We start from the raw sequence: 25,458 nt of genomic DNA, 5'->3' as shown, positions 1-25,458 counted from the left end.
TTAATCACTTTCATCGGGTATTGACGAATCTAGTCTGATCTGTCGATGTGTTTACGACTACCAAAATAGACAGACTGACTCAAGATACGGCATAAACAGTCAGGCATACTCGTATTTATTAATAAAGTGAATGACTCTCGTTGTCAAGGTTTCTAGAGGAGAGAATTGAAATATCGCCAAACCTTGGAGGAAGCAGGCACTTCACACTCTGATTTTTACTCGTATTCGCTTTTGATCACGTAGAAATTCTCCATTCATTTGGTCGGTTTCGGTTTGTTTATTTATAATTTTTTCAAATAGGTTGCTATTCGAACAGGAAATGAATCGTATGCCCCAAATGTTCATCATTTCCAGAATCTGAACACTAATGAGATTCCACAAGTTTGAACCTGCACTTTATTAGCTTCATGTGGTGTTCTGTTCAATTCATTTTCAGAAAACCTCTCTTCTGAATAAGCGGCAGACCAAACTACACAAACAAATAATTCACAACGACGAAATATGATTCAGAAGGGTGAAACCCTTCCAAAATACGAATACAATAATTGTCTCAATTTAGGGGGTTGAAATTATAGTTGTTACAAATCGGCTTTCCTATTTCAAGGACACGAAAGTTTTATAATGCAAGAATAATTTACTGGGACCACAGTGAATGAACGTGTATATACTTTTTCGGTATTCATATTTCGTTGTGGGTCATAACTCATTCTGGGTCAGGATAATGAAGATATCTACTCCGTAAAGAAAAAGTATACGATCATTTACATCTCCGATGAAATCTAGTGCGTTTTTTGGTAGCGTCAAACTTTAATCGTTGTTCTAATCTCTTCATTATCTCTGTAATGGCCATAAATGTCCGGCAGCAGCACTTTGCTCTGAATTTTTAATCGTTTATTATATATATATCGAACCTGACTACCCAATTATCATTCGTTATTCTTGCTCCTGCTCATATTGATTGATTCGAATAAATTGGGAACTTAAATGTTCAACCGTGAAATTTTCTCGGAACTATCAATTTGTTTCTGGGGGAAAATATGAATTTTCCTGCCTATTGCGAAGTTCTGCTTCAAAATAGCGTGGTTTCAAACATCCTGATGATTCAGTTCAATCCAGAATTCAACATGATATGACTGTATCTCATGGAAATTTCGTTATCTTCGATTATTATTCGGTATATAGCTGATTGGGCTTGATTAGAAACCTGAAACGGAGAAATTCGATCTTTCTTTCTGTCCGGAGAACGCTTCCTCTATATAGATGCAGAAGATAGAGTAATGCAGTTCACCAGGCTAAGGTGACATAAGAACCACTTCGACCATTCTGGTTTATCTTTTGCCACTCTAAAAATATGAAGTGAAATCATGAATATATTAAGAATGATAATAAGTCGCCAATATAATTGGATTGAGCGTTTATGAAGGTTCAGATGGAGGTTAGCTGAACTTTCATTATTTTCGGAGTTCAGAGGGGATTCACGATTCAGATGAGCGTATATTTGATATAGAAAAGCATGAATTCTAGAAATTGACGAATTTATTCTGCGTTGCCTCATATCCACACTTTCTTCAGTTTTAGTGCAAATTTTATGTAAGTGAAAGCTTTATTTTATTGAAGATTCTATTCTGCAAAGAGGACACATATCATAATATGCGGAAATGTTCCATATTGTGGTGGCAATATATTTGACAGTATACATATGACAGTAGGCCGTGTTTTTGTCTTTGGCGTTCGCAATTGAATCCGATCCAATTAAGCTATGACAAGTGCAATTCTGCAAAGGTTACTATTTATACCTCAACCTAAATACTTGGATATTGCGCCCGAGATTGGGAAATAAGAATACTAGAAATAGTTTGAAATCTAGATCATTCCTTAAAATTTCTGGAATATGAAAATAATAAACAACATAAAGTTATGGTTCAGCCAAACAGACTTAGAATTTTCAGAGGAATGAGAAGATCAAATGAAAAAAAAAGTAGGATCATGCAGAGGCTTTCTGAAATATCCTGTTTTTTCAAAATTTTATTTTGAATTACAGAACTTTCGTACGGGGGTTTTGTTGGGTTCATTAGTTCAAGAGGATATGTGACATTTGTGAATTATTTCTCGTATAGTGAATGTTCTGTGAGAGAACTGAAATTGTATAACAATGCTTTCATGAATAAACCAAAATCCATCTAATGAATCATATAGAAAGTCCCTGACCATTAAAAAAGGTTTCTGTTCGAACATCCCGAGGAGCAAGAGCCATCATCCTGATTCGCTTTAGAGAAATGACGGCAATTTACATATAAACGGCTTTAGGTCTCGAACTGTAGAACATTGTAGGTGTCATGTCACATTCCTTTAAAAAAAGGGCAGTTCAGCTCATTCACACAGCATGCTGATGCACATATATTTGAATCCCACATTCGCTCATAAATATTGATTATTTAGAGTGAAGTGATAGCCAGAAGGTTTGAAACAGTGCGACTATAATTGTCGTACTTTAAACGCTATGTTTTTAACTTCCTTCAATGTAATTCAGATAATGGCAATCAAATGGTCGCAGTACATATACGTATGATTTTCTTCATATCAGAATCTCTCTTAAAATTGCAGCTATTGTAATCATTGTTCAGATCAGTGAGTCTGAGAGAAAATAAGTGTCAAACATAAAGTCACTTCTTGCGTTTCAACGTTTCAATCTGTCCATATTATGGAAGCCAGAGATGAATATACTTTTCTCTGATCTAGCTTGGTCATTTTCATACTTCCGGAGTACATTGTTAACAAACTGCAAGAACTCTAATAATGGTTTTCATTCACGCTTTTAATAGTCAAGATCCGTGTCCAATTCGTTGAATACTTTTCGATACAGGCACTGCTGCATTATTGATGTTACTTCATCATGGAATTTCTGCCAAGTCACTTGAATATAATCTGAAATTTTCTGTTGTGTAAAGTGTGTTGGATCGCTATTCAGGAATTGTAACAATTTCATATTCATGCCGAACTGTATACTCGATATCTTAATGGATGGTGGAAACCATCGCTGCAGCACTAAAAAAATTATAACCCCGTTCATATACGAAACAGTGCGACCTTTTTCTCTGACATAAGGGAAGAATATCAATACAGACGACCTATAACAGTTTCACTATTTGAATTATGTCCTTATGGAGGTTAACCTTCTCTGTTTATGAATAATTTCACTTCTGTTCTTGTCGAAAAATATAAGTTTTTCTAATTAATAGGCGTAATTGATTGAACTGAGGTGTTGTTCGTGTTGTTTGAATAATTGTGTTAACTTTTAATTGGTGGTCACTATCCTCTTACCTTCGTGGTGTAGGATAGATTGCATCACATTTCGAATTCGCGTGATACAAACCATTATAACGTGCATGTTATAGATGTAAAAACGATCAAACATCAAATCCGAGAGCCACAACGTCCTTAATTCATCCTTAATTGTGGGGATGACGTAAACCGTCCAATTTACAAGATAGTTAAACAAATTCAGCTGCTAAAACGTTCAACTAAATTAGAAATCACCATACAACAGATGCACGGACATACTGCTGATATTTCTATCTGTCAGATTTGTATCGTGACGATGGAATATCTTTATCGGCAATTTCAATGGCCGAGCCTTCCAACAAAAGCACAACAGGACAATTTAATTGCTAACGAGAAGCTGTATTCGATGATCGATTATCGTGGTAGCCGAATTTTTTTCGGATTTCATGGGATGCTTTCGAAATAATAAACTCTCGTGTCGCGTGTACGACATGAAAACGAATGAATAGACATTGAAATGGAGGGCAGATAGCATGCCAAGACCGAAACAAAAACTGGCCGGATCCTCGGAAGGTCATGGAAATACGGATTGTTTCATTGTGCAGGATGGGAAATTCGTCAAAATCCATGAACTTGTTCCATTCGTAGAGCGCCGATCAGACCATGTCTAACCGCCGTTATCTCCAGATGTGGCACGGTTATGCCAAAAAAACATTTCAAGAGAAATCGAAAAACAACAGCTTATACGTGTTGCAACCAATAGAATACGAACGAATAAATATTGAGGATCAAACGATCATTCATCGTTTGGTGCATCATAGTATTATTCGTTTTGAATATACAGTTAGGCAGACGATGCACAGGAGTGGAACCATGGTTGTGTTGTGTTTGCTCTTGTGGGATTCACCATCGCGAATTCAATCGAATTAGAAATTTATTTCATTTAAAACCATCAAGAAACTGTTAGTCTGCCGCAGTTTCTTCTGCTCCTTTTTCAAAGCCCGACACTGATTTTATGTGCAGATAGATATGTGCAAGACGTAGAGAGCAATGAAAAGTGCAAACCGACATTATGTTGGTTAAAATGGACAAAAACCGGAAGGCAACTTTCTTTGCGGGAGACTCTATTTGTGGCCTTCACATCATATTACCCAAGAAGATGTTATGGAGGGAAAACGCTTGAACGAACGGAAATATGTCAAAAGTGAAACAGCAATTAAAACTTGGCAATTTCGAACAAATTGAGATATCACCTGTCTTAATCAGTTGTCCGTGGAATTGATGAAAATACGATTATTTAAATGAAATGCACAAATTATACGTTGCACGTGCAATCATATAGTTTTAACAGTTCTTTCTTTTTGTTTCAGGTAAGTGATTTTTGCTGATGGAGAAAGGTCCACGATTTTTGTTCCACCTCCGAACACCACCTTTGTAATGGTCGATAAACATTCGACGAGTTTTGAAGGTCAGATCAAAAATATCTCACTCCAACTGAAATTATTCAAAATTTATTACCAATTTCATTTTATCGTTTTTTACTCAAAGCATGAATTTAACTCTAGAAATCGCCAATTTGAGAACTGGAAAGAAGCGTTTATCGCAGTTTATCCTACTTTTGGATAAACTTACGAAACATTTAAAAAAATTCTCGAAAACAACCTCAATCCTTTGGTTGTTATTTAAGAGTAATCGACTTGGGTTAAATTACTTCATAACATCGGAATACACTTACTGAAAACATTTGGAAGTGTACAGGGTGGCGCACATGAAACAATCTCGCAATATTTTCAGTAGAGGGAATTTTTTGGTATTCTTGATACAGCAATTTTTATATTCAATCTATGACAATTTGATCCAATACAAGATGATTCCATTGAATGGACCTCAAAATCTCTTCATCTTTAACATAATTTTACTTTTTCAAGTGTGCTCATTTCAAAAGTTGTTCATGAATTTGGAAGCTACTTATGATCTGTAGAAAATATTGTAGAAAAAGTTAAATGTGCTCTGTCTGAAGGTTTTCTAAAAAATGGCTTGGATAATTCAATAATCATTTTGTAATTGCAATTTTTCTTGGGGTTATGGCTAATTTAGGCGGTATTCTAACTTCTCATTTTTTTCCGGTCAGAAGAGATGGGGAATGTCCATTAATTGTATATTATCTGCACAATTTTGTCAGTTTTTCATCAGATAAAAAATGATAGGAATAGTTGTTGCAGTTCCAGATGTGAGTCATGTTCGTTGTGTGAGTAGTACGATGTATGCATAAACAGATCGTCGATCTAGATGTGAATGTCATTAAATGAGCCATATTTAAGTCATTCATTCTGGCCTCCCACGTTCACTCACCAAAATAAAAATTATAAACAAACGTGATCCTGGTATTGTTTCGACTCAACGAGGTAAATAGGAAATATCATTTCGAAATAATGGGCAACACGAGAAGGGGATTATAAGAGCCGAAAATAATCGTAACTTGTAGTCAATTGATATTTTATAACTTCGACCACGGTTCGAATAGATCATTTCGTCGGGTATTGGTCAATGAACGCTCGAGTAAACGAATCCCGGATTATATAACGAACATTTCGTAGGAAATGGATTTTTGTCTATTCTCTTTTCTAGATTGGCCGATTGCGATTTCACGGTTAATTTTATTGCGAAGATCACGTTGTGATCAAGGAAAAATATCGCGGGAACTTTCTCTTTCGAATGCCACAAAAATCGAATCCAAACCTTCAGGTGGTTCCCAACACACGGACATATACACGTCGTTTTCTCCTCCGATTTATTTGAGAGGTAAAACTTCGATTATCGCAACTCTCAAACATTAGAGTCATCAGATTTAAGAATCAATTTACATTCCTCAATTCCCAATTTTTCGTGTACTACCAACTTTCTAGTTGAGAGCATTGTTTACTGATTTTTTATGTACAACCATATTTTCATCTTGAAGACCATTTGGAGAAAACTTTACATTTAATTTGAGTAGACCTAATCGATCAAGAGATGGATCCCTTGAAATGATAAATAATCTGTCCAGAAAAACTCCTTCTATTTTAGGTAATTTGCTTAATGTGTGCCACCCTGTTTAGCTTCGAACTAGATTCGGAGCAGTCTCGAAAAAAAATTACAGTGTCCATGTTTCTTTCGCTGCTGAGTTGACTTTTCAATAAATCAATGATCACAGTGGAAGTGTCCAGAATGAAGAAAACCGCGGAATTTTATAGATTTCGGTTATTGGCACGCATTATTATATTATCCATAATCTGTCTGAAGTTACTTCCAAAGATCAACAACATCTCGTGTAAAAAAGAAGGCAGGGAACATGGAGGTGTTGTTTATGGCAACTTTCAATTTCAGATCGAATTTTCGTATAATATCGCTTCAAATTGAGTGTTGCTCACTTATATCGACCGCCAGGTGTTTGAAATATTGTCAAATAATAAATTGCGATCGTTTGAGGACAGAATTACTATGGGCATATCACCTGGAGGCCTATGCTAATCAGATACACCGGCAACGCATAGCAAATCTGGGCTACTTATGTTCATTCATTAATAAAGAAAAATATTTTTGTCAACCTACGCCAGTCCTAGTAGTAGCTTGTTACTACAACGAACGATTCACCCACGCAGAATTTTAATTGATATGTCAGCCAAATGCCACTTCCATTTGCTGGAATTACCATTCAAATCTGAATTTTACACCTTTTATGTGCTGGCAACAGGCGCGAAACCATTCATAAAATTAGGTTGATAAATTATCACTGCGCCTTGCTTTGAATACACAAAGGTTGATTTATTGTCCCCAATCTGTTATCGTTCACGTTTTTCACCGTTCTCCGAGTATAATTCGAGATAATTTTCCAACTTCAAGCTTGATTCGCATTATGTTTTCCAGTTTTATCCACAATTATTCGTTCCCCATTATTCTGAATCTTTTTATGGTCGAATCACGCGTGCAACGCGTACAGAGTGAGTACCTAAAGTGTTGAGGCACAAAATTTATACCTTTGGTATTAACTAAAAAAATCCTGGAATAACAGGAAAATTTGTCATCACCCTTGAAGGGTGGTGGAGGGTTGAATTTTTGTGTCAAAAGTTCTCGTATGGGTTTTAACATTGGTGCCAACTGTTAGGTACTGGCTCTGAATCGATCTCGAATGCTGAAATGTTTTTTTCTCAGTTATTTTGAATGTTCAAAATGAATCGAGTTACGGTAGGAAGGTTTTCCTTTCAATTCAATCTGAAATCGAAAGGACGAAAATAGCGTGAACATTCTAGAACAAATGGAACGTGAAAAACGCCATCGATTATTAGCTATCCAATACCATCTAACCATACGGATGAAAATAGCAATTTTACTTCTCATTACCCACTAAGTAAACACAGATAGTAATTTCGAATTTTATTGAGATAGCAATCACTGCAAGGTTAATATCGGTTATGATGAAATTAATTTCAAAGTACCGGATATACAAGAAGACTCCATTCAACACGTCTAATGATACAAGATAAATATGAAATTATAAGAACTGTATCAGCAGTTTGACGGTTTTTTGTTCGTTATATGTAACTGTAACAGCGGCACTATGATACTTATAGCCATGCTAATTTGTAAACGAGCCATGAATAACTGCTGTGACTTTGTATCGATTGGTACCGATCTGAATCGTTATTGAAATCAATTCGTTTTTCCTTCGATAAATATTCATACTTGTCCTTATGAAGGGATTTTTTCAATCCAAGTGAAGTCGATCATTATATCGTCATTATAAATCATATTTAGTTTGCAGTGAAAAATTATCAATTGATTTTCTCGAAATTACATCCTGGAATTAACTAAAAAAAAACGGTCATTCCATTCAGGAACATTGAAACTGATGTCTGGTATGTGCAATGAAAAAAATTTGATTTGACTTGATTTGCACAATGGAGCAGGTTAAAGGAAGGGTTACATCTGCTGAAACAGTTTCCCGATGGACAAAACGTTGATTATCAACTTTATCGAGCAGTATTTCGAAAAATAATTTCTTTAGTGATGATTTAACTTTTCACGTAACAGATGCAACTCACTCCACTGATAATTTTATCCATGTTCTAACAAAGTTTCTTGGAAATTATAGGGTATTGATTACATTGAAAACATATTTCAAGGAAGTTAACTTTGAGCTAATTCAGCACATTATGTTAGGTAGAGTTTTCATTCGAGGATTGAATATATTCTTGCACTTGCAATTCATTCCTGCAATATTAATAACCCCAACTTGAAGTGAATCTAATGATTCGCAGACTCATTCAAGATGAAATGTTGACTCGTCATGTTCACAGTGTTCAGAGAACAATTTTTCGAAAGGAAAATATAGAGGTCCTGTTCCATACAAGAGCTTTGTGCTCGTAATATGAACTACATTCTTAAAACATAATCTTCGAGCATATCTTTCATGATTTTTATAAGTTTATCAACAGCGTTATCGATCCAATGATCAAAGGTAACGTTGAAAGGTATTGCAAGTGAAATATTTTTTATTATAATTATGCTTTGAGCTTTGCCCACCCACAGACACTAGGAGTGGATACATTTTTATTCAACTGCCATCTTAAATGCGGTCTTTCTGTTAAGTGTCCTTTGTTCAGCGCACCTCCTCAGTGTCTTCACAATAAATCACAGTGAAGAATAAGCACTAATTTCGTACTCGATGGATTATAACGGTTTAGGACGATTCATATTGAGGAAATAATGAGATACATCATATGCTGAAGAGACAATTAGTATTGGTACAGTATTATTTCAGTTCCCCATTGAATTTTCTATATCGTCTAGAATTCTAATATTTTTATTAGGAATATTTCATTATTTCTTCCTGATTGGTCGCAATCGATGAATTCAGCTAGCAAAGCTTCTAGTTTAACAACCAAAACATCCAGATAATCGGTTTTTCATTTCGATAAACGATCAGGAAATGCAAAATTGAATAAGGCCATGTTTGGAACGTTTCGCGATAAACCATTAGCAACAATCAACGGAGATCTGCTGAAACGCTGGTTGTACTCTGATGTCCTGCCGGCAAAACTTCGGCTAATTTTCAATCCACTGTGCAATCATCAATTCGATCTGGCCTGGTGGAATCAAATGTGATTTCCATGAATGATGGACGTATGCCACTGGATCTGTTTCAAACCAATCGGCAAGCAACCATCGAATGGCCGGACAGCTGAGCGTGCGCCTCTATTTCGAAATCGCGGGTAATCATGGTATCAAACGGATTGAAACAAAATTGACGGGGGGGCACAGAGCTCGTTCGCGGCAGTTTTTACATGGTTGTAATCAAGAATCAACAGGGGGGAAGGCGAAAGTAATTCAGTTAGTTATTATCGTGATCTTCAATAATAAATCAAACTCTTGGTGTGGTAGCGATTCATTGTGCTGATTTCGAAAGTAGTTGTTCTCTAGGTACAGTTAGTTCCATTTTTCTTTTTCTTAATTGTATCGGACTGATGATACAATCTTTGTGATTTCTATTACATCATTAGGTCAATTAACGTCGATATTCAATAGTTGAATGATCGATAAGATGATGAAGTGAGGAAAATTTGTCTGTGATTTAAGCTCAGCTAGGCTTAGGAATTCCTTGCGCTGGACTGATATCACTTCAAATGCCAAGAATTTTGATTTATTAAACGTCGTATACTATATACTGATGTTGATATATATATCGAAATATCTATTCTATTCATTTTTCTTGGGCGGTGGTTTTTCTTCAAATTTTAGAGTTTTTATGTTTCGTTAAAAGTATGGTACAAAGTTCTCATCCTATCGATTAGTATCAATGTTCCAGAACTGTAGAGTTTTCTGTTTTTACAAGTCTCTATGTTCTTTACTGGTCACTTCTTCCGGTTGATTCGCTGCTAACTATAGAAAACCTTTGAAGTTACATAATGCCATCCCACCTCGTTCTGAATCTGGATGAAGAATCGTCGTTAATTTGTGAGAACTAGATACCCACATAATCGAGAGCAACCCATGGCAATTCTGATTTGAATAGCCTGAATTAGCCAGATGAACTTAAAATACCAGTTCAGATGAAGTTGATTGAACGTATGACGTAGCCCCATTGTTGGAGTTAATTAGGCTTGAAAATTCTAACTCACGAATATGTTGACCACAAACGGGAGTAATTAAAAAACCTAATACCCTAGATAATTTCTCGTCGAGCTATGGGGGCCTGTTGGAAACAACCGGCCGATGTCGAGATGAAAGAAATAAGATATATAGGAAGTGACGAAATGAGGTTACCCACTTACCCGAAGAATTTTTTGGCGCCATCATCTGATAACCTCCACGTTAATTTCATTACGTGGTTTCTATACAAAACGATTGAATGGCACCGTGTCCTAGAAATTTCAGGAGACTACTCGGCCTATAATTTTGGTTCATTATTTACAATGATCAACTTTCGGTATCGAGCTCGTGAAAATTTCAAAGAAATTTTGATGGTTCGCCTTTGGAGACTCGTTGATTTCAAGGAAACAAAAAAAAAGGTGTTTTTCCGCTAACTAGCATAGAACACGACTTTTTATTTTCCTAAAATTGCGAAATTAACTCATTAACGTTGACGAGTGGACAATTTGAATGCAATTCAGATATGAGAAAAAGATTTGTTCTCATCGCATCTTACCGCAGTACAAATTCCAATTTCTTGGCCCACTGATGTCTCTTGCCTGATTGCAACTTTAATTAATGTTTGCAAAACAATGTTACGACATCAGTTAGACAAAATCCCAACGATTTCACGGAATTCCATTGTATTGGTTTTTACCAACTGGGGGAATTCAAAATCTACTATTTTATATTGGCGGATTTGCTAATTGCTGAAATTAACTTGTGAAATAGTTGCCACTGTAGCAATAAAATTTGATGAAAATTTTTCTCAAGAACAACAGATGATCTAATACTCTATAGAAAGAAATCTCTGTTGATATGATAGGAGTTGTCATTAATTTAACATCCCCAAACGCAGGAATCGTTGTGGAAATTTTATGGAAAGACTTGCTTGAAGACCTTGAATTATCAGACCATTCCGCTTGGTCTTCACGTGGGTTAGAGGCAACCATTCGAAACTTCCATCATCTACAGTAGTTGGAACTGATAATTACATGATTTCACAAACAAAAGACACCAAGTTTGGTGACGCAACAAAGGTAGAATAATGTTTTAACGACTAAGCTGTTCAATCACGTAGTGGCAGGCAAAATTCGTACTGGAAGAACCAGGTACACTTTTTTAACGCTTAGCACAGGATGGAGGTCTGAAGAAGTGATTGGAAGTTTATCAAGCTCATGTTGAAGAAAAGTAATGTTATGTTAATGCAAAACGTGCCAGCAATAGCTAGCCTACCGTGTATTATATGGAACATTCACTCAATGATTCAACAAATCACTGCAATAAAGTGTCTGGAAGTGGTCACAAAAAATGGGCAAGTAGGAGCCTCTCAACTCTAATGATGAGTGAAAAACTTTTGATTGATATTGAAGGTGATAAACTATGTATAATCCTCACAGTAGCTGAGGATTAGAAAAAGCCACCAACATGGTCGTTTCTCAGGAGAGTACCGCTTATCCCTAACCGTTGAAAGTTCTCACGCGTTTCGTTGCTTTCATCTTCAGATGTGAATTTTGTCACCTGGTTCACATTCTATATTCAGAAGTATCTTATGATACTGCTTTTCGAGATTATTGGAAAAAGTACAGAGAATTGGAATGAACAATATCCTGAAATTTTCGGAAGCTCCGTTTTTGTGGAACTCTCTTCATCCTTGAGATTCTCGTCTTTGTGTAGCCGTCGCCCGAGCCAGCATTTCGAAATGTCGCCGGTTCGTTCCGAATGCACAATATTTCAACTTTTCACCACACCAACACAGACCTCGACCAGTTTCTGCGCTCCTCAGCTGGTCTCTACCTACGATCGCGACGTTTTCAGTCTTTTCCTTTTATATTAAAAGCGTCGTCATAACGTCTGTCAACGTATCGACGTCGAATGGTGAACAGGATATCCGAATTCGTTTGATGTTCTGTTTGTTTCCTTCCCCTGATTTCGATGTTGAATGAATATTTTCGGTGCGCTTGATATCTGGACGGCGTTCAGTTGAGTGAATATTCAGCGGTGGTGAATCATCGCACGTTTCTCTCAGGTGTTCTTCGATTCTCCCTGCAGATGTGTATGTTTGTTCAGTTTGTGTTGTGTTTTGGGTTATCGAAGGTTTCCTGGACTAGCTCTCTCGGAAATTAGCACAAACTGGATGCTGAAGTAAGTTCTCCTTCATTTCCATTCTCTCAGGTGTCCAAGATGCTTTCACTCAAGGGGTTCATTCGTTGAAACAAATGTCTGCCAAATGTTATATCTCATATTTAATTGAAGTTAATCGGTATTAATTAAGGAACAATTCCACATTTCCAGACTGGGATTGCAGTAATGTTTTAATTGCAACAGCTGTTGAACAGAAGCTGTACACTTTTCATTGTCATTTCGAATGCTATTTTAATTACTAACCTTTCGAATTATTTTTCAAGCTAGTTGACGTGAAAATATCAATCTGCTTTCTTCAGAATGTTCTTGTGGTTCGATATTAGGCTCTAGGAACAGGGCAAAATTTTGAAATATCTTGCTCAATTTTCCTCCAGTCGAACACAAAACAGAAAGCAATGGAAAAAACGCAAATTTTGAACGTTCTTTCCCTGGTGTCTTCAAATTCTATCGTGTTGAAATTTGATAAAAGTTATTGGGTTGCATCTAGCTTTTCAATCCGGTTGGCTCATTTTCAGATTCCAAATTTGCATGATGTGTGAAGCACGTTAATCTAGTGCAGTGTCGAAACTATAGTTAAAGTTGAACGTATATTATTCCATGATTCTAGAAACCAGAAATCTCTTTGTAGAATTTGCAGCGTTTTATAATTGAAACACAGCGTGTTACAACGTGTTTTCAACGTCCTTGGGGCAAGGCGCTTGATGATATTCAAGCAGTTTAAGAAGATAACTTTGGATTATCCCTTAATAAGTAATTGGTCACTAATTGAGAGGAACGTAATTGAATCAAAATAAGTCTCCCAACCAGTCCTTCCAAATTTTTCGAAATACACTTGGTGTTGGACGATATATAAATATCGGTCAGTCAACAGAGATATTCTAATTTTAATACATTCAATGTAAATATAACTCCATCCTTAGGTCAAGTACGGACATTCATGGGAAGATCTGAAATTTCAGACTGTTTGTCTTCGAAAGATCATCTTTTTCATCATCGCGAGAATATATCGAATTACAGAAAATTGGATTACAGTTTCAACTGTAGAACCGAATCGATGAAAGACAAGCTATATCGTCCATTCAAAATTTGACACCGAAAAGTAATTCAATCCAACCTTATTCTAGTATAATTATGAGTCGATTAAATTTTCCGTTATTGTCTGAAATTGCTCGAATATCCATCGAAATGGACAATATCAGTTTCAAGCCAAACTCCCTGGATTTCTTACGTACTTGGTTCTAATCGAGATGTTTAAATTAACGTCAAATGTTACCGAGGAGCATGACTGGCTCTTTCACTGCCTGCTTCCAAGAAATATTTCGAGAACAGTTGTTGGAAAACAGGTTTGCAAACATCACGATTGAACGCGAGGCAATAATTGGTCTTTTAAAAAGAACTTTGCCTAAAAAGCTTAAATATATTCGTATTAGTTTTCGACAAAGAGGGTACTCGCATGATTAACTCTCTGCACGGATGCTATTGTGGACACGTGGAACTAAAATGAATACGTTTTTTACTGAGGTTCAGAGGGAGAACGTCTTCTGGAAACGTCGATCAATTATTATATTTACAGTTCATATGTGGATTTTTCTTCAGATTTTTGTGTGTTAAAATTGTCGAACTGAAGAAACCAAATATGATATTCTCTAGTATGAGTGAAGTTTTTTACCACTACACACGTTTTTCTTTTACAATAGCTTCTTTATTAGTCCTATAAGGCGGAAGAAGCTATTTTTACAGAGAAAAACGTGTACCTAGTGGAATACATTCATGTGATACAGTTTCTTTAGTTCAGTAGTTTCCTCGATTGATGATATATCGAATAGAGACCTCGAACTTGGTGATAGCCAATATTGCTCTGATTTCAGAGTGATTTCACCAGTATTTTTCTTGAGGTGGAATCAGTGATTACTCAGCCACGTGAGTTCGATAAATATATTGATCTGAGCGCTAGGCTCTCAGCATCAATCGGAAATGCTATTTCTGCTGGAGCTAATGATGGAGAAACTGCTGAAGCATGCTCGGATGATACATAACATCGATTTTCTATTAGCCTGACAGAAAGTGATCTCTCGCGCATGACTTGCTGATTACTGTATTCGTGTTTATATATAAATGACAATAATTTCTAGTCCATATATTTTATGCGATCTGTGCACTGACCGATTGCACCGCGCGCCACACCTCAGATTTCATGTGAAAACTCACGTTCACTCAATAGTAAATTTGACTTTCTCATCTGCATCTTAATTTCTTTATCGGAAGTGGAGGGAAGGATCTCATTATTGGTAATGTACATACGATAACGTTGAATAAATTGGTCTTCGTCTCTATGCCGCTGGTCCCATGGCTTCAGTCCTCAAAGTGAATTAACATATAGGGTCACAAACACAATTATAGCAATTAGACACATGTTAAACGCTTAGAAAATGTTACGGAGGTTGATTGCTGTTCCGTATTGCATATAGTTCAATGTGACATACATAAGGATATTTGTTCACTTGGTTGAAATAGAGGTTGAATTCTGATTTGGGTACCAAAAAAAAGGAATGAGTAGGAAAATTCTTCCACTCTTTTCAGTCACCGTCAACTCTTTCCCATTCCAAAATTAGTAAGATAGTTAAAATTCAGGTTGTTCCATCCTTCGTAGCTTATCAATTCACAAAATTCTAACGACCTATCAATTTTCATTAGAGAGAAACTCGAATCAAATCTACCTTATGTATTTTTCAATAAGGGATTTGTATCGGAAGATAGATTACTCCCCTACTGCTGTAGGACTTTCTGAATTTACCACTCCATTTATTTGTGGATGCTAGATATAAACCCATACAATACCGTCTTAATCTGAAACAGTACACAGGATCCATTGGGATCCCTTGTATCTGTTGAGGTTGACGATTAAATGGTAATAGTAGAGTCACAACCATGTAGCTCGCAATAAATCATGCTTTCCTCCAAATTGTGAACCAGTTCTTGCGCCAAGGACCATCTGCTCGGGCAGGTGCTGTCCATTACGTTGATGGTCCGGCATACGTCCACTTTGGTTCATTGATTTTTCGTTTTGTTTTGTTTTTGTTACGTGAACTCCTCGAGACTAACTTCTTTTTTATTTTCCTTCCAGGTGCTTCACCGTGACATCGAAAATCACGGCAAAATAGTGGGTTCTGTCGTCAAGCTGTGCAAGAAGTCTGACGCAAGTTGCAACAGAGCAAATGTTCGTCGTATAGCAAACGGATTAGAACGGAGATGGCACCTTCTTTTCCTCAGCTCGCTGGAATGGCAATGCTACCTAGAAACGCTGACAGGTCTTGAACACAACAAGGTTAGTCCCATCGTTCGGTACTCGTGCCCCTTATTCCAGTTTTAAGAGAAAACCGGACAGCTCGAAATATTATGTGCTGTCAGTGATTTAATTGAATTCTTCGAAGTGTCGAATGAAAGTACTCAATTTCGTCGAGCACAATTCGTCCACAGTTTGATAATGACTGCAATCTCACTCACTCCCATTCACGAGCTCAAGAAATGTACCTATTCTGATTTTGGGACGTGTAGATTTCAAAATATTAAAGAAAAATCGATGAAATGAAAATTGCTCTCTTGTAAATATCACTCCAGCTTTCTTTAACGATATACTCTTTTTGAAGAATTTCGATTTCGAGAATAACGAATCTTTGTTGCGTTTTGCGATTATGACGGCTTGATGATCAGGCTGTCGGAAAGAATACATTCTGTGGGTATAAAATAAAAGGAGGTTGTGGTAAGAAAGTACGAATTTTTCCCAAGAGTGCATTTGGAGTGTCACATCAAGTTTCGTGAAAGTTTCCATGTATCTTGCCTCGAAAGATTTATAAGGAAGGACCCTTCGAAAGTTACGTCGAGATGTTTAAGTGAGTCATTTCCTCATAAAGTCTTACTTGTTATTCCGTATGAGCTCTAAGATCTTGGATCGTTTGTCACAAATTCGAAAAATGTTGAACGGTGGGGTTTATCAGATTCATCCTCGAGTTAAACTTTCTCGAATATATTGTCTAACTAGCTGGGACAAATCATGAGTTTCGAAGTTGTTTCCTCAAAGTTATTTGCATATACCGGCAAGGAATCGCAATGTAATTGGATAATTATTGATAGATGCTATCTGAAACCATGAGCTGTCTGTTATGTGTCGGCTCTTGATTTCAGATTCGGGATAATTTAAGCACAAAACAAAATACTATCGATTGGATTATATAAAACGACCTTAGATGTTGAGAATTTCTACTATCTGAAATCGGATTACGTATAGACTATGTCAATTACTATTTCAAGGGATCTTCCAAATTTTCCCAAAAAATCCTGTCAGTGACTTTGAAGAGTTTGATGATTGATGACGACGTTTATGAAAAAAGCAGTTCTTTGATCAATTGGATTCACAGAGAATCCTACTTCGTTTGTGACATTGATCTATCACTTTTTGCTTTCGTTGTTCATATTTTGAAATGCATGAAGAGAAATTTGAATAATGAGTAGGCAGTCGTTCAATTGTGGTCTATGGATAACTGTTCGTGATATTTTAAAGGAGAACAATAAGTTCTACGAGCTTTCAAATATAAATTACCATATCTTTATAGTATGTTGGCATACAACCATTAGCAAGAGTACGTGAACTCTTGCAGAATATTGATTTCCTTTTCAGTTTCTTCGGGTCATATTTGACGTTTATGGATGCGAAATCGAATTAATCCTTTATATGAGAAAGTTCTGCTGCCAGAACTGGATACTTCAATTATTCTCACTGTTAGAGCATGAACTGGTATCATTATGGTGGTACATATCAAAATATCCCATTTAATTAATTTTCAATCGAGCGCCCATATGGATTTTTCAACCCATTTGAAGGAGCTGGAAGTTGAAATGATACCTCGCCTAATCGGAATGTTATTATTTCAAAATTGCAACCATTACTTGCTTTCTTACGTTTATTCTTAAGTACATTTACATCGAAATCGATTCTTGATACGTTATTAAGTTCAGCGGGAACATGCGTGGGTGTAACAATAATCAGTTCCAAGACCTTAATGAACACCATTCAATATTCTCGACCTAACAGCTAGTTATAAGGATTGCGACCACCTCTTTCATTTCGCTCATGTCATTAGTAAATGCTGAAATTATCAATAAAAAGTGCTGGTTTGAATTACAGCTGTCTGTTCGATAGTTATTGGAAATTACTGAGGAGGAAATGGATTGATATATGACTGATAATACGGAAATAACTATTGTATCCATGAATTAAGCGATGTTGGCTAGGAAACTTCCAATTCGCCTTCTTTTGGGTTACATTTTTTCTTCGTTCAGTTTGAATTGAAACTGGTGGTTGCTAGATGGCAAATATTCAAAAATAAAGTCTCTTTACCTTTGAATATTTTCAAGACTTGCACCAAACCCTTGCCATCCAGCAACCACCAGTTTTCAATTTGAGATTATTTTCTTAAAATTGTCCCTTTCCACGGCGATGAACACAGTAATTTCTATAGGAAATTATTGAGCGAAAACGTAAACGATGTATATCTTTTTTTTCGGTTTAATGCCCTTAGGTTTTCAGGCTTCGAAGTAAAATAACATGCTTTCACCTCTTTTAGATCTGAATCTTGACGTATAGAGCACTTTCATAGATTAACTCCTCAGAACATTCATTGTTTAAATTACGGTTTTATTCAAATTGACGGGAATTAGAGCAGTTTACGTAAGTGATGGATGTTATATTTGTTCTATGACTGTGTGTTATGTCATTCTTGTTTTTTGGAGAAATCTGGGAAGGAATACTAGGACTGCTACATAACAGAATGAATAATAAATCTTTATAGAAATTAAACACAAAATTTTGCTTCAGTCATTAATTTATTGGCATCATTTTTTAAACTTTTCATATGTCAAATTTTTTCCTTCTCATAATGAAGGAGTGCTCGAAATGAACGCTTATCTTGACGTCATTTCACTGGAGTTATGAATGGTTGGTTTCCACAGGCTGAAAGCATTGAAACCTAGCATATGGCATGTAGTTATGGGCCAGAAAGATGATTACAATGAAAATAAACATAACGTAATGAAACTGTGGTCTTCGAATAAGTGAATTCGAGGTCGTTCCACCGTATTCCTCTTGTTGGCAAACCGGATGTTCAAACATAAATTTGTTGCCTCTGAAATCCATGCGGAATTGAAAATCAACATCCTCTCCCGTTGTACGATTTGTTTGCACGCCACAGATCGGTATCGGTGTTGGATTGCGTGAAAAAGGCTTGTTTCCCTTTCAATTGCGTTCAAACAATGATCTTCCGTTCATGCCACATTTCGGAAAATGCGATTTTGCAATGACCAAGAGGAATTTGCGATAGTTAATCTTCTACAGAAAAACAGACAGATTTTTCTATATTTTTTCTTGAATGATCCATATGTTATGTCCTCCCTCTAATATTTCTTATGTCACTCTCTATGTCTGGTATAACCTGTAAACTTCTCTGAGTCACGTTCAGAGCACGACGATTCACAGCGGTTTAGCAGATGGAAATGAGAAGTTAACATCGACCTTTTGCCCACAACAATACTGTTATTTTTAGCCGTCACCGAGCATTATTAAAGGATATTAAAGACGTTGTATGGAAGGTTTTTAGGCTCACTTCCGGTGCGCTGATGAAACATTTCAGAAATTATGTTCGGAGTTGTGTTCTGCATTTTTATTGCCATTACTGCGTTTGTACACTCTCCTGTTCACTGCGTGAGTTTTGATCGAATTAATTCCATTTTCTGCTAACTTTTTTCGGTCTACGAAACCAAGTAGCAGGAATTGATGTTGAGCAGTTTCAACAAAAAATTCATATTAGTTTTTTGTGCAATTTGCTGAGCTTTTTTTCGTAAATGTAGATTCAATTAAAACGAATAAGTTACTTGACATGATGAGCCAATTGTAATAACAGGGGTCTTATCTATTGATTTTCGCGTATTTTCCATGAAAGTTGTGATCCTCCTGCATCATTCAGTTGCGCATCGAAAGCTATAAACTTTCCTGATTAGTTGCTTGAACAATTCGTAGTGAGTACAACACTTCTTTCGCCCAGAAAAAACTTTTCGGATGGTAATACATTTTTAATTTGTTATATATTTTTAATTGACTAAATTTGAGTTTTTCCACACTCAGTAAATCGGGAAAATCCTCGGAAACTTTCAGATTTCGTGAGCTGGATTGATAAAATCATCATACCTTCGAATCAACGTTATTCAACAGGAGTATTTACAACAGAAATAAGAAACTTATATAATTGAATTTATGCTCGATGTAGGTACCCAAATTATCATCATTCGTTTATGGGTCAACTGCTCGAAATTTTTTTTCAACTGTATTGAGAATTCTCACTGTTTTATATTGTCGTGGTACAACTTCAGTAACCTAAAATCTGCGCATTAGGCTGTACTTTCGTATTTTAATGATTCTCATTTTCTTCGAATCGTGAACACGTTGTTCCGACTGAACTAATAATTGTTAGTCATTAAATTAACCATGAGATGAGAACAAGGTCGAATAGATCAGGTATTCAGATTAATATGTCCAATTTTTTGATTGGCACGATTTCGGATGAGGATCGTCAAAGAATAAATATGTAAGAGCTGTTAGCGATAGAAGAAACAAAGAAATATTACCCGCGTCAACTCCAATCTTTTGTATGCACGATACTGAATGGAAAATTAAGTACCAAACCTCTGCCGTACTAATTTACTCAGTTGCATGGATAGATTTTGTTTCATTATTTCACAAAATGACCCTTTGGAAACAGGCAGTGAAAAAATATGTAATTCCCCTGAAGTTTTCACAATTTTCTTTGAAATTAGAAGTTCAGGTTTGGTTCCGAACGTTCTGTAACAGAAGACTAGTACGGCACCATTATTGTCAGAATTTGAAACTCAATTCTAATTATTTTTGATTCAGTGGAATCGTCGTTCTCGAAATGGCTGCAATTCAACGACCTCAGAAAAATGCTGTTAATCATATGGCCGTTATCCTTTGTGGGGGTAAATCGACACGGTGCAAATGGTACAACAGTGGAACTCTAGTCATTGGTGGTTCATAATTATAGGCTCTCTTGTCGAGCTAAGGCGTAGTGCCATTTCGACTGAATGGGTTTCCGGTTTCCTAGCTAAATTGCCATGGAACACTTGATGTTACTGTTGTTGAACAGGAAAATGTTTTTCGTTTAATTGTACAGAATGAGGGGACACCGATGACCGTTGTTTTTCCATCGGATAACCCCTCGAAAGCAATACCTGGCCGATGAAATACAATATGCAAATAGCGTTATCTAATCGATGTTTATCATGCAATGAAATTGGTTTCTTTTGCTGGTAAACAATTTAGATTAAATGCGTCATCCAATGGCACGGGAAATGTACTCAACCCTTTCAATGGAATTAGAAATACACAAAAACACCCCTATCGTTGCATGCTTCTTGTGGAGTTTGTTGGTGAAGCAGTGTTCAAAACCTTATTCCCAATCTGCCTTAGTTAAATTGACGATATTCGTGGTCAACGATTAAGATTCTTTGATAGTCCGTTTAGTTCTATAGAATGTAGCTCCTTTATTTGAAGCATTGAATGCAACTTCAAATGTCACATGGAACTCATTATTTTGAAATTGATGACTCATCGAGTTTGGGTGCAGATCTGAACAATGTGGAGAATTGCTTGAAGAATCAACGATGTTTTCTGGTAACTGGCTACATTCATTAACCATAACTTACGTTTATTGATGTATTGTCTGCGATTTGCCATGTCGTAATGAGCGTGACATATTGTTGAACGTGGGGTTAAACCTTTGAATTAAATCATACAATTTTCTCTGCACTTTCCCTGAGAAGAATGACTGATTCTTCGACATGCATAAAAATAGATTTGAGTCATGGGGGATCGTGCAAAACCACTGCAGGTGAAATGAAAGTAGTTATTAAATTATATCCTTTTCTTCCAGAATCAGAGTTACTCATCCGACTCGGACAGCGACTTCAGCTTCGAGCCAGTTAATAAACATCCTCGACTGAGTAGCAGAGAATATCTGCATCCTAATAAAGATCCGAGAGATAAGGTGAGCATTAAGTTTCGCAGATGAAAGATTCCACTCCAACGTACACAAGCATCTAGGTTGATGTAATCTATCACCGCGCTGTGAATTTATGTTCACTCCGCATTCTGGGGCGAAAAATTACGATGGGAGTTTATTGCGGTATTTTTCAAAAATCGTACCTCTCATGTTCGAGTGTAATTGTGGGATAGAAAGCATCAAGATCGTTATCCGTTTTCTGGGCATGTCGGTTGCAGTCGATCAAAATTCGCTATTTAATGAAAACATATAAAAATCTCTGGAAGTATTCTCCCAGACTCTTGCACCTTCATGAGATAACACCCGAGTCGATCGAAGTATTCACAAAAGACCAACCATTCTTCGCTGTTTGGTCATGGTGGTCGCTTCAAAATTCCTACCGTACGACGATTTTCAGTGCATCCCATTCGGACGGAGACTTTGATTCGTTGATAACGCATTTCAAGTGCCGATATCGCATAGAGCAGTGTGTGAATATCCGTGTTCTAAACCATGTCGTATCTGTTTCAGAATGTTGTAAAATTTAATGCCAACGTGAATAAAACACCGGAAGAAGCGATGAATACGAACGCTAACGACTTACCCAACGGCGTTCAACAAAACGGCTTGGACGCGCTGGATGGCAGAGTGAAAACCTCGGAAACCGACGATCATTTCACCCATTCGAATCGGAAAGGTCCGAATTTGGCGACTTACTATTTCAAACATCCGGACACCGACTCCGACATGGATAAGGTCGAGAAGGCTTCGATGGCCCAGGAGAGCGCCCAGGAAACGTCCGAGGACGACGAGTGGGTCTACAACAAGAACGAGGAGAAAGAGTTGGACAGCACGGATACGAACGAGAACCTGGTCGAGACGCCCAAGAAGATATCCGAAGAAACGATCAAGAGGTTGGTGCAGAAGGCGGAGGAGTTGGTCAGCCCCGACCAAACGAAGAAACTTGGAAGGTTGCAGGCGTTCAACAAAATGTCCAGGGTTAAACAGTGGCTGGTGAACAAGAGGCCCGAGGATAGCTGTGACGCTAGTGGCGAGGACGAGGAAAAGGAGTCTCAGATATCCGAGGATTTCGATCAGAGCACGGCCACTTGCAAGGGAAACCTCGACTACGATTCGCACAATACGTCTTTCACAGAGTTGAACAGTTCCGAGAGTACTCCCAAAGTTACGATGCGTCAAAGGAAGTACAACGGTAACAGGCCATGGAGCGTTTCTTGCATTCTACAATTGGAACCGAAAAATGGGTAAGTCGATTCGCCCATCCTCAAAATATATTCTGAAATCTCACGAATCATTTGTTCTTTCAGAATGGACGAATTCTCGCACTCAACATCTGAATCGGCATTGCACAACATCACACCTAAGAAGATAGAAGACTTTAACCAGACCTCCAGTTCACAGACTGTCGCAGGAAACAATTCTACCTCGTCGACAATAGAAGATAGTAACACGATCTTGCCAGAGGAAAAGACCTCGCCAAATCGAAGAAGGAGATTGAAAATGAAAAGGAAATGCACTGTGAGTAACATTTATTCATAAATCAATGAAACTGAACTTGAATTTCTTAGATACAATCTAGATCGGTTCAATAATGAATATTAAGTATAGCATTTACGGATTATTCATCAGTACATTAGAAATCAATGAGTTGATTAATCATTCATTTGAAATTCAACTCATTAGTGTGCATTAATGCGAACTAATTACTTTGATTACTAGTATAATAATATTTCCCCTTCTTCGGCAGCACAAATACCAGTGCAGCAGATCTGACGGAAGATGTTTAAACAACAGGCTGTTCAAGTCTTCTTCCTACTCAGGGTGTTCGAATGCAATGAACGGTAATAGTGAGCGTCAAACATCTAGTGATCCTCCCTCCATGAGTCTACACAGTTTCGGTAAATACGACACTACAACCAGCGGGGCTGAAACGGATGACTCCATCAATAAAAGGTGCGAGAAATTCTCAATAATTTAATCTGTTGAAGTTTATTGACTTTCTTATTCTTGCTTTCAGACTGCCAACGTTCAAAGTTGGTCTTAAAACAAACTATCTCACGTCTGACATAAGAGATTCTAGTCCAGGAAAGAGCAGCTTGAATACCGCAGAAGAACAATCCAGTTCTTTGTCAGAACAAGCTTGGGACAGTTATCAAGTGAGTATAAACCTCTTGAATAAGAGTCTAAAGCAGTCACAATTCCAATCGTTATCGTGAACCTAACCTATTGATTTTCCAGGAAAAATACCTGTCCGAAGCTTACAGCGAGGCCCACGATTCAGATGCAGCTAGAAGACTTCTGGAGTTTGGTGAAGACTATCGCAACTTCATCGATAGCCAATCGGACTGGTCCACAAATCCAGACTTCTCGCCCACCCTTCGAAGGCGAACTTTGCCTTTGATAAGTCATAACGCAGAGCAGTGCGATACCGACAGTGATACTGAGTCCTTGAGGAAATTCATAAATTCGTCAAGAGATCAGTTGAACTATACGAAGGAGATACATCAGCAGCAGGTGCAGCTGGGTCTCGGGCAATATTTGGAGTCTAACGAAATTGTAAGTGGATCCCTTAGTGCGCCTGTTCACACAGTGAAATTTATCGTCTAAAACATCCATGAAGCATGCGCACTCACGCTACGAAGAATTACGTAGGCTTCGAGTATATATCATTTCACTCATGCCGAATTCAAATAAATTCAGCTTATTTTTTTATGTCAGGGTATCCTGAAATTAGGGAATATAATTTTAATAGAAGATTCTGCGTTGAAAAAAGCAAATAGTCCAAAATATGCCAAAAATTTCGAATCCTATAGTATCTAATCAACCCTTGATTTTTTCCAGAGCATCCAGAAATATTGAAGTGATTGGGTGACCTGGGAATTTTTGTTTTTTCAGATTTAGATAAAGAGTTTAAAAATAATTGGCGCAAATCCATTCTCAGATCACCACCTTCTAGGACTAATGTTAATATAAACTTTTTTCAACGCTGAATTATCTATTGACAATCTATCCCCTAATTTTAGGACCCCTTTCGGTTTCTTCATTTTTTTTGGTTCCAAATTCCTCAAATCTCAAGATTCATAGAAGTACATAACTCGATTGATCATTTCAATTGTGAAACCTTATAGAATATTCCAATTCCTAGTGAATAATTATTCCTGAGTCACAAAATACATTCTAGATTGAAAAAGTTGACGCTGAAATAACCAGCTCAGTGTTGAACACATGTTTTCTGAATTAGTCAGGTTGCTTGAATGTATTTACTTTGTTTCAGAGTGAGATGTTAGCAACGTGTGAACGCCATATAGATCTACTAAAACACATCGACCGTTCGGGAGATTTTGTGTCAAGAGATGACAAAAAAGCAGCAACAGGTAGGAGTTGGTTTGCTTCTATTTTATCATTCTCTTGGACCTCCTTCATTTTCTTACTGAAAAAGATCATCAAACTTATATTTTATATTATTTTCAAATTGATTTTTTCGAGAAAAGATAAATCCACTTAGAATCTCCTTTATCTATGAATATGTAGATACTGATGTGATGATTTTGAGACTGGAAATGTTTATTAAGGCATCTTTTGCTTATTTTTTCATTTAAATAACAGCATGAAGAGATTGAGAGTGGCTTGTGATTTTGTTCTAATTTTTTTTAAACGCCATTTTTGGCGTATTTCTTTGCTTTGGTCGTTTTATTAGGTGTATTTATTTGTAAATTTATTTGAAATGTAATATTTTTTG

At 36.9% G+C, this 25,458-nt stretch overlaps 1 protein-coding gene across 4 annotated transcripts in view; it reads left to right on the top strand.

Moving 5' to 3' along the window:
• LOC123321698 overlaps positions 1 to 25,458 on the top strand; it is a 125,229-nt gene that overhangs the window by 72,990 nt on the left and 26,781 nt on the right. For all 4 annotated transcript variants that reach the window (XM_044909425.1, XM_044909426.1, XM_044909427.1 and 1 more), the window contains 8 exons: positions 15,719 to 15,919; positions 21,591 to 21,704; positions 22,230 to 22,963; positions 23,027 to 23,237; positions 23,467 to 23,672; positions 23,737 to 23,875; positions 23,958 to 24,275; positions 24,994 to 25,093. In XM_044909425.1, the coding sequence (XP_044765360.1) occupies positions 15,719 to 15,919; positions 21,591 to 21,704; positions 22,230 to 22,963; positions 23,027 to 23,237; positions 23,467 to 23,672; positions 23,737 to 23,875; positions 23,958 to 24,275; positions 24,994 to 25,093 (2,023 nt within the window). The remainder of the gene's footprint in view (positions 1 to 15,718; positions 15,920 to 21,590; positions 21,705 to 22,229; positions 22,964 to 23,026; positions 23,238 to 23,466; positions 23,673 to 23,736; positions 23,876 to 23,957; positions 24,276 to 24,993; positions 25,094 to 25,458) is intronic.

Source organism: Coccinella septempunctata, chromosome X, assembly GCF_907165205.1.
Source record: "Coccinella septempunctata chromosome X, icCocSept1.1, whole genome shotgun sequence".
Lineage (NCBI taxonomy): Eukaryota > Metazoa > Arthropoda > Insecta > Coleoptera > Coccinellidae > Coccinella > Coccinella septempunctata.
Note: the sequence above shows the minus strand (reverse complement) of the source record. Positions and strands in the feature narration are given on the sequence as shown.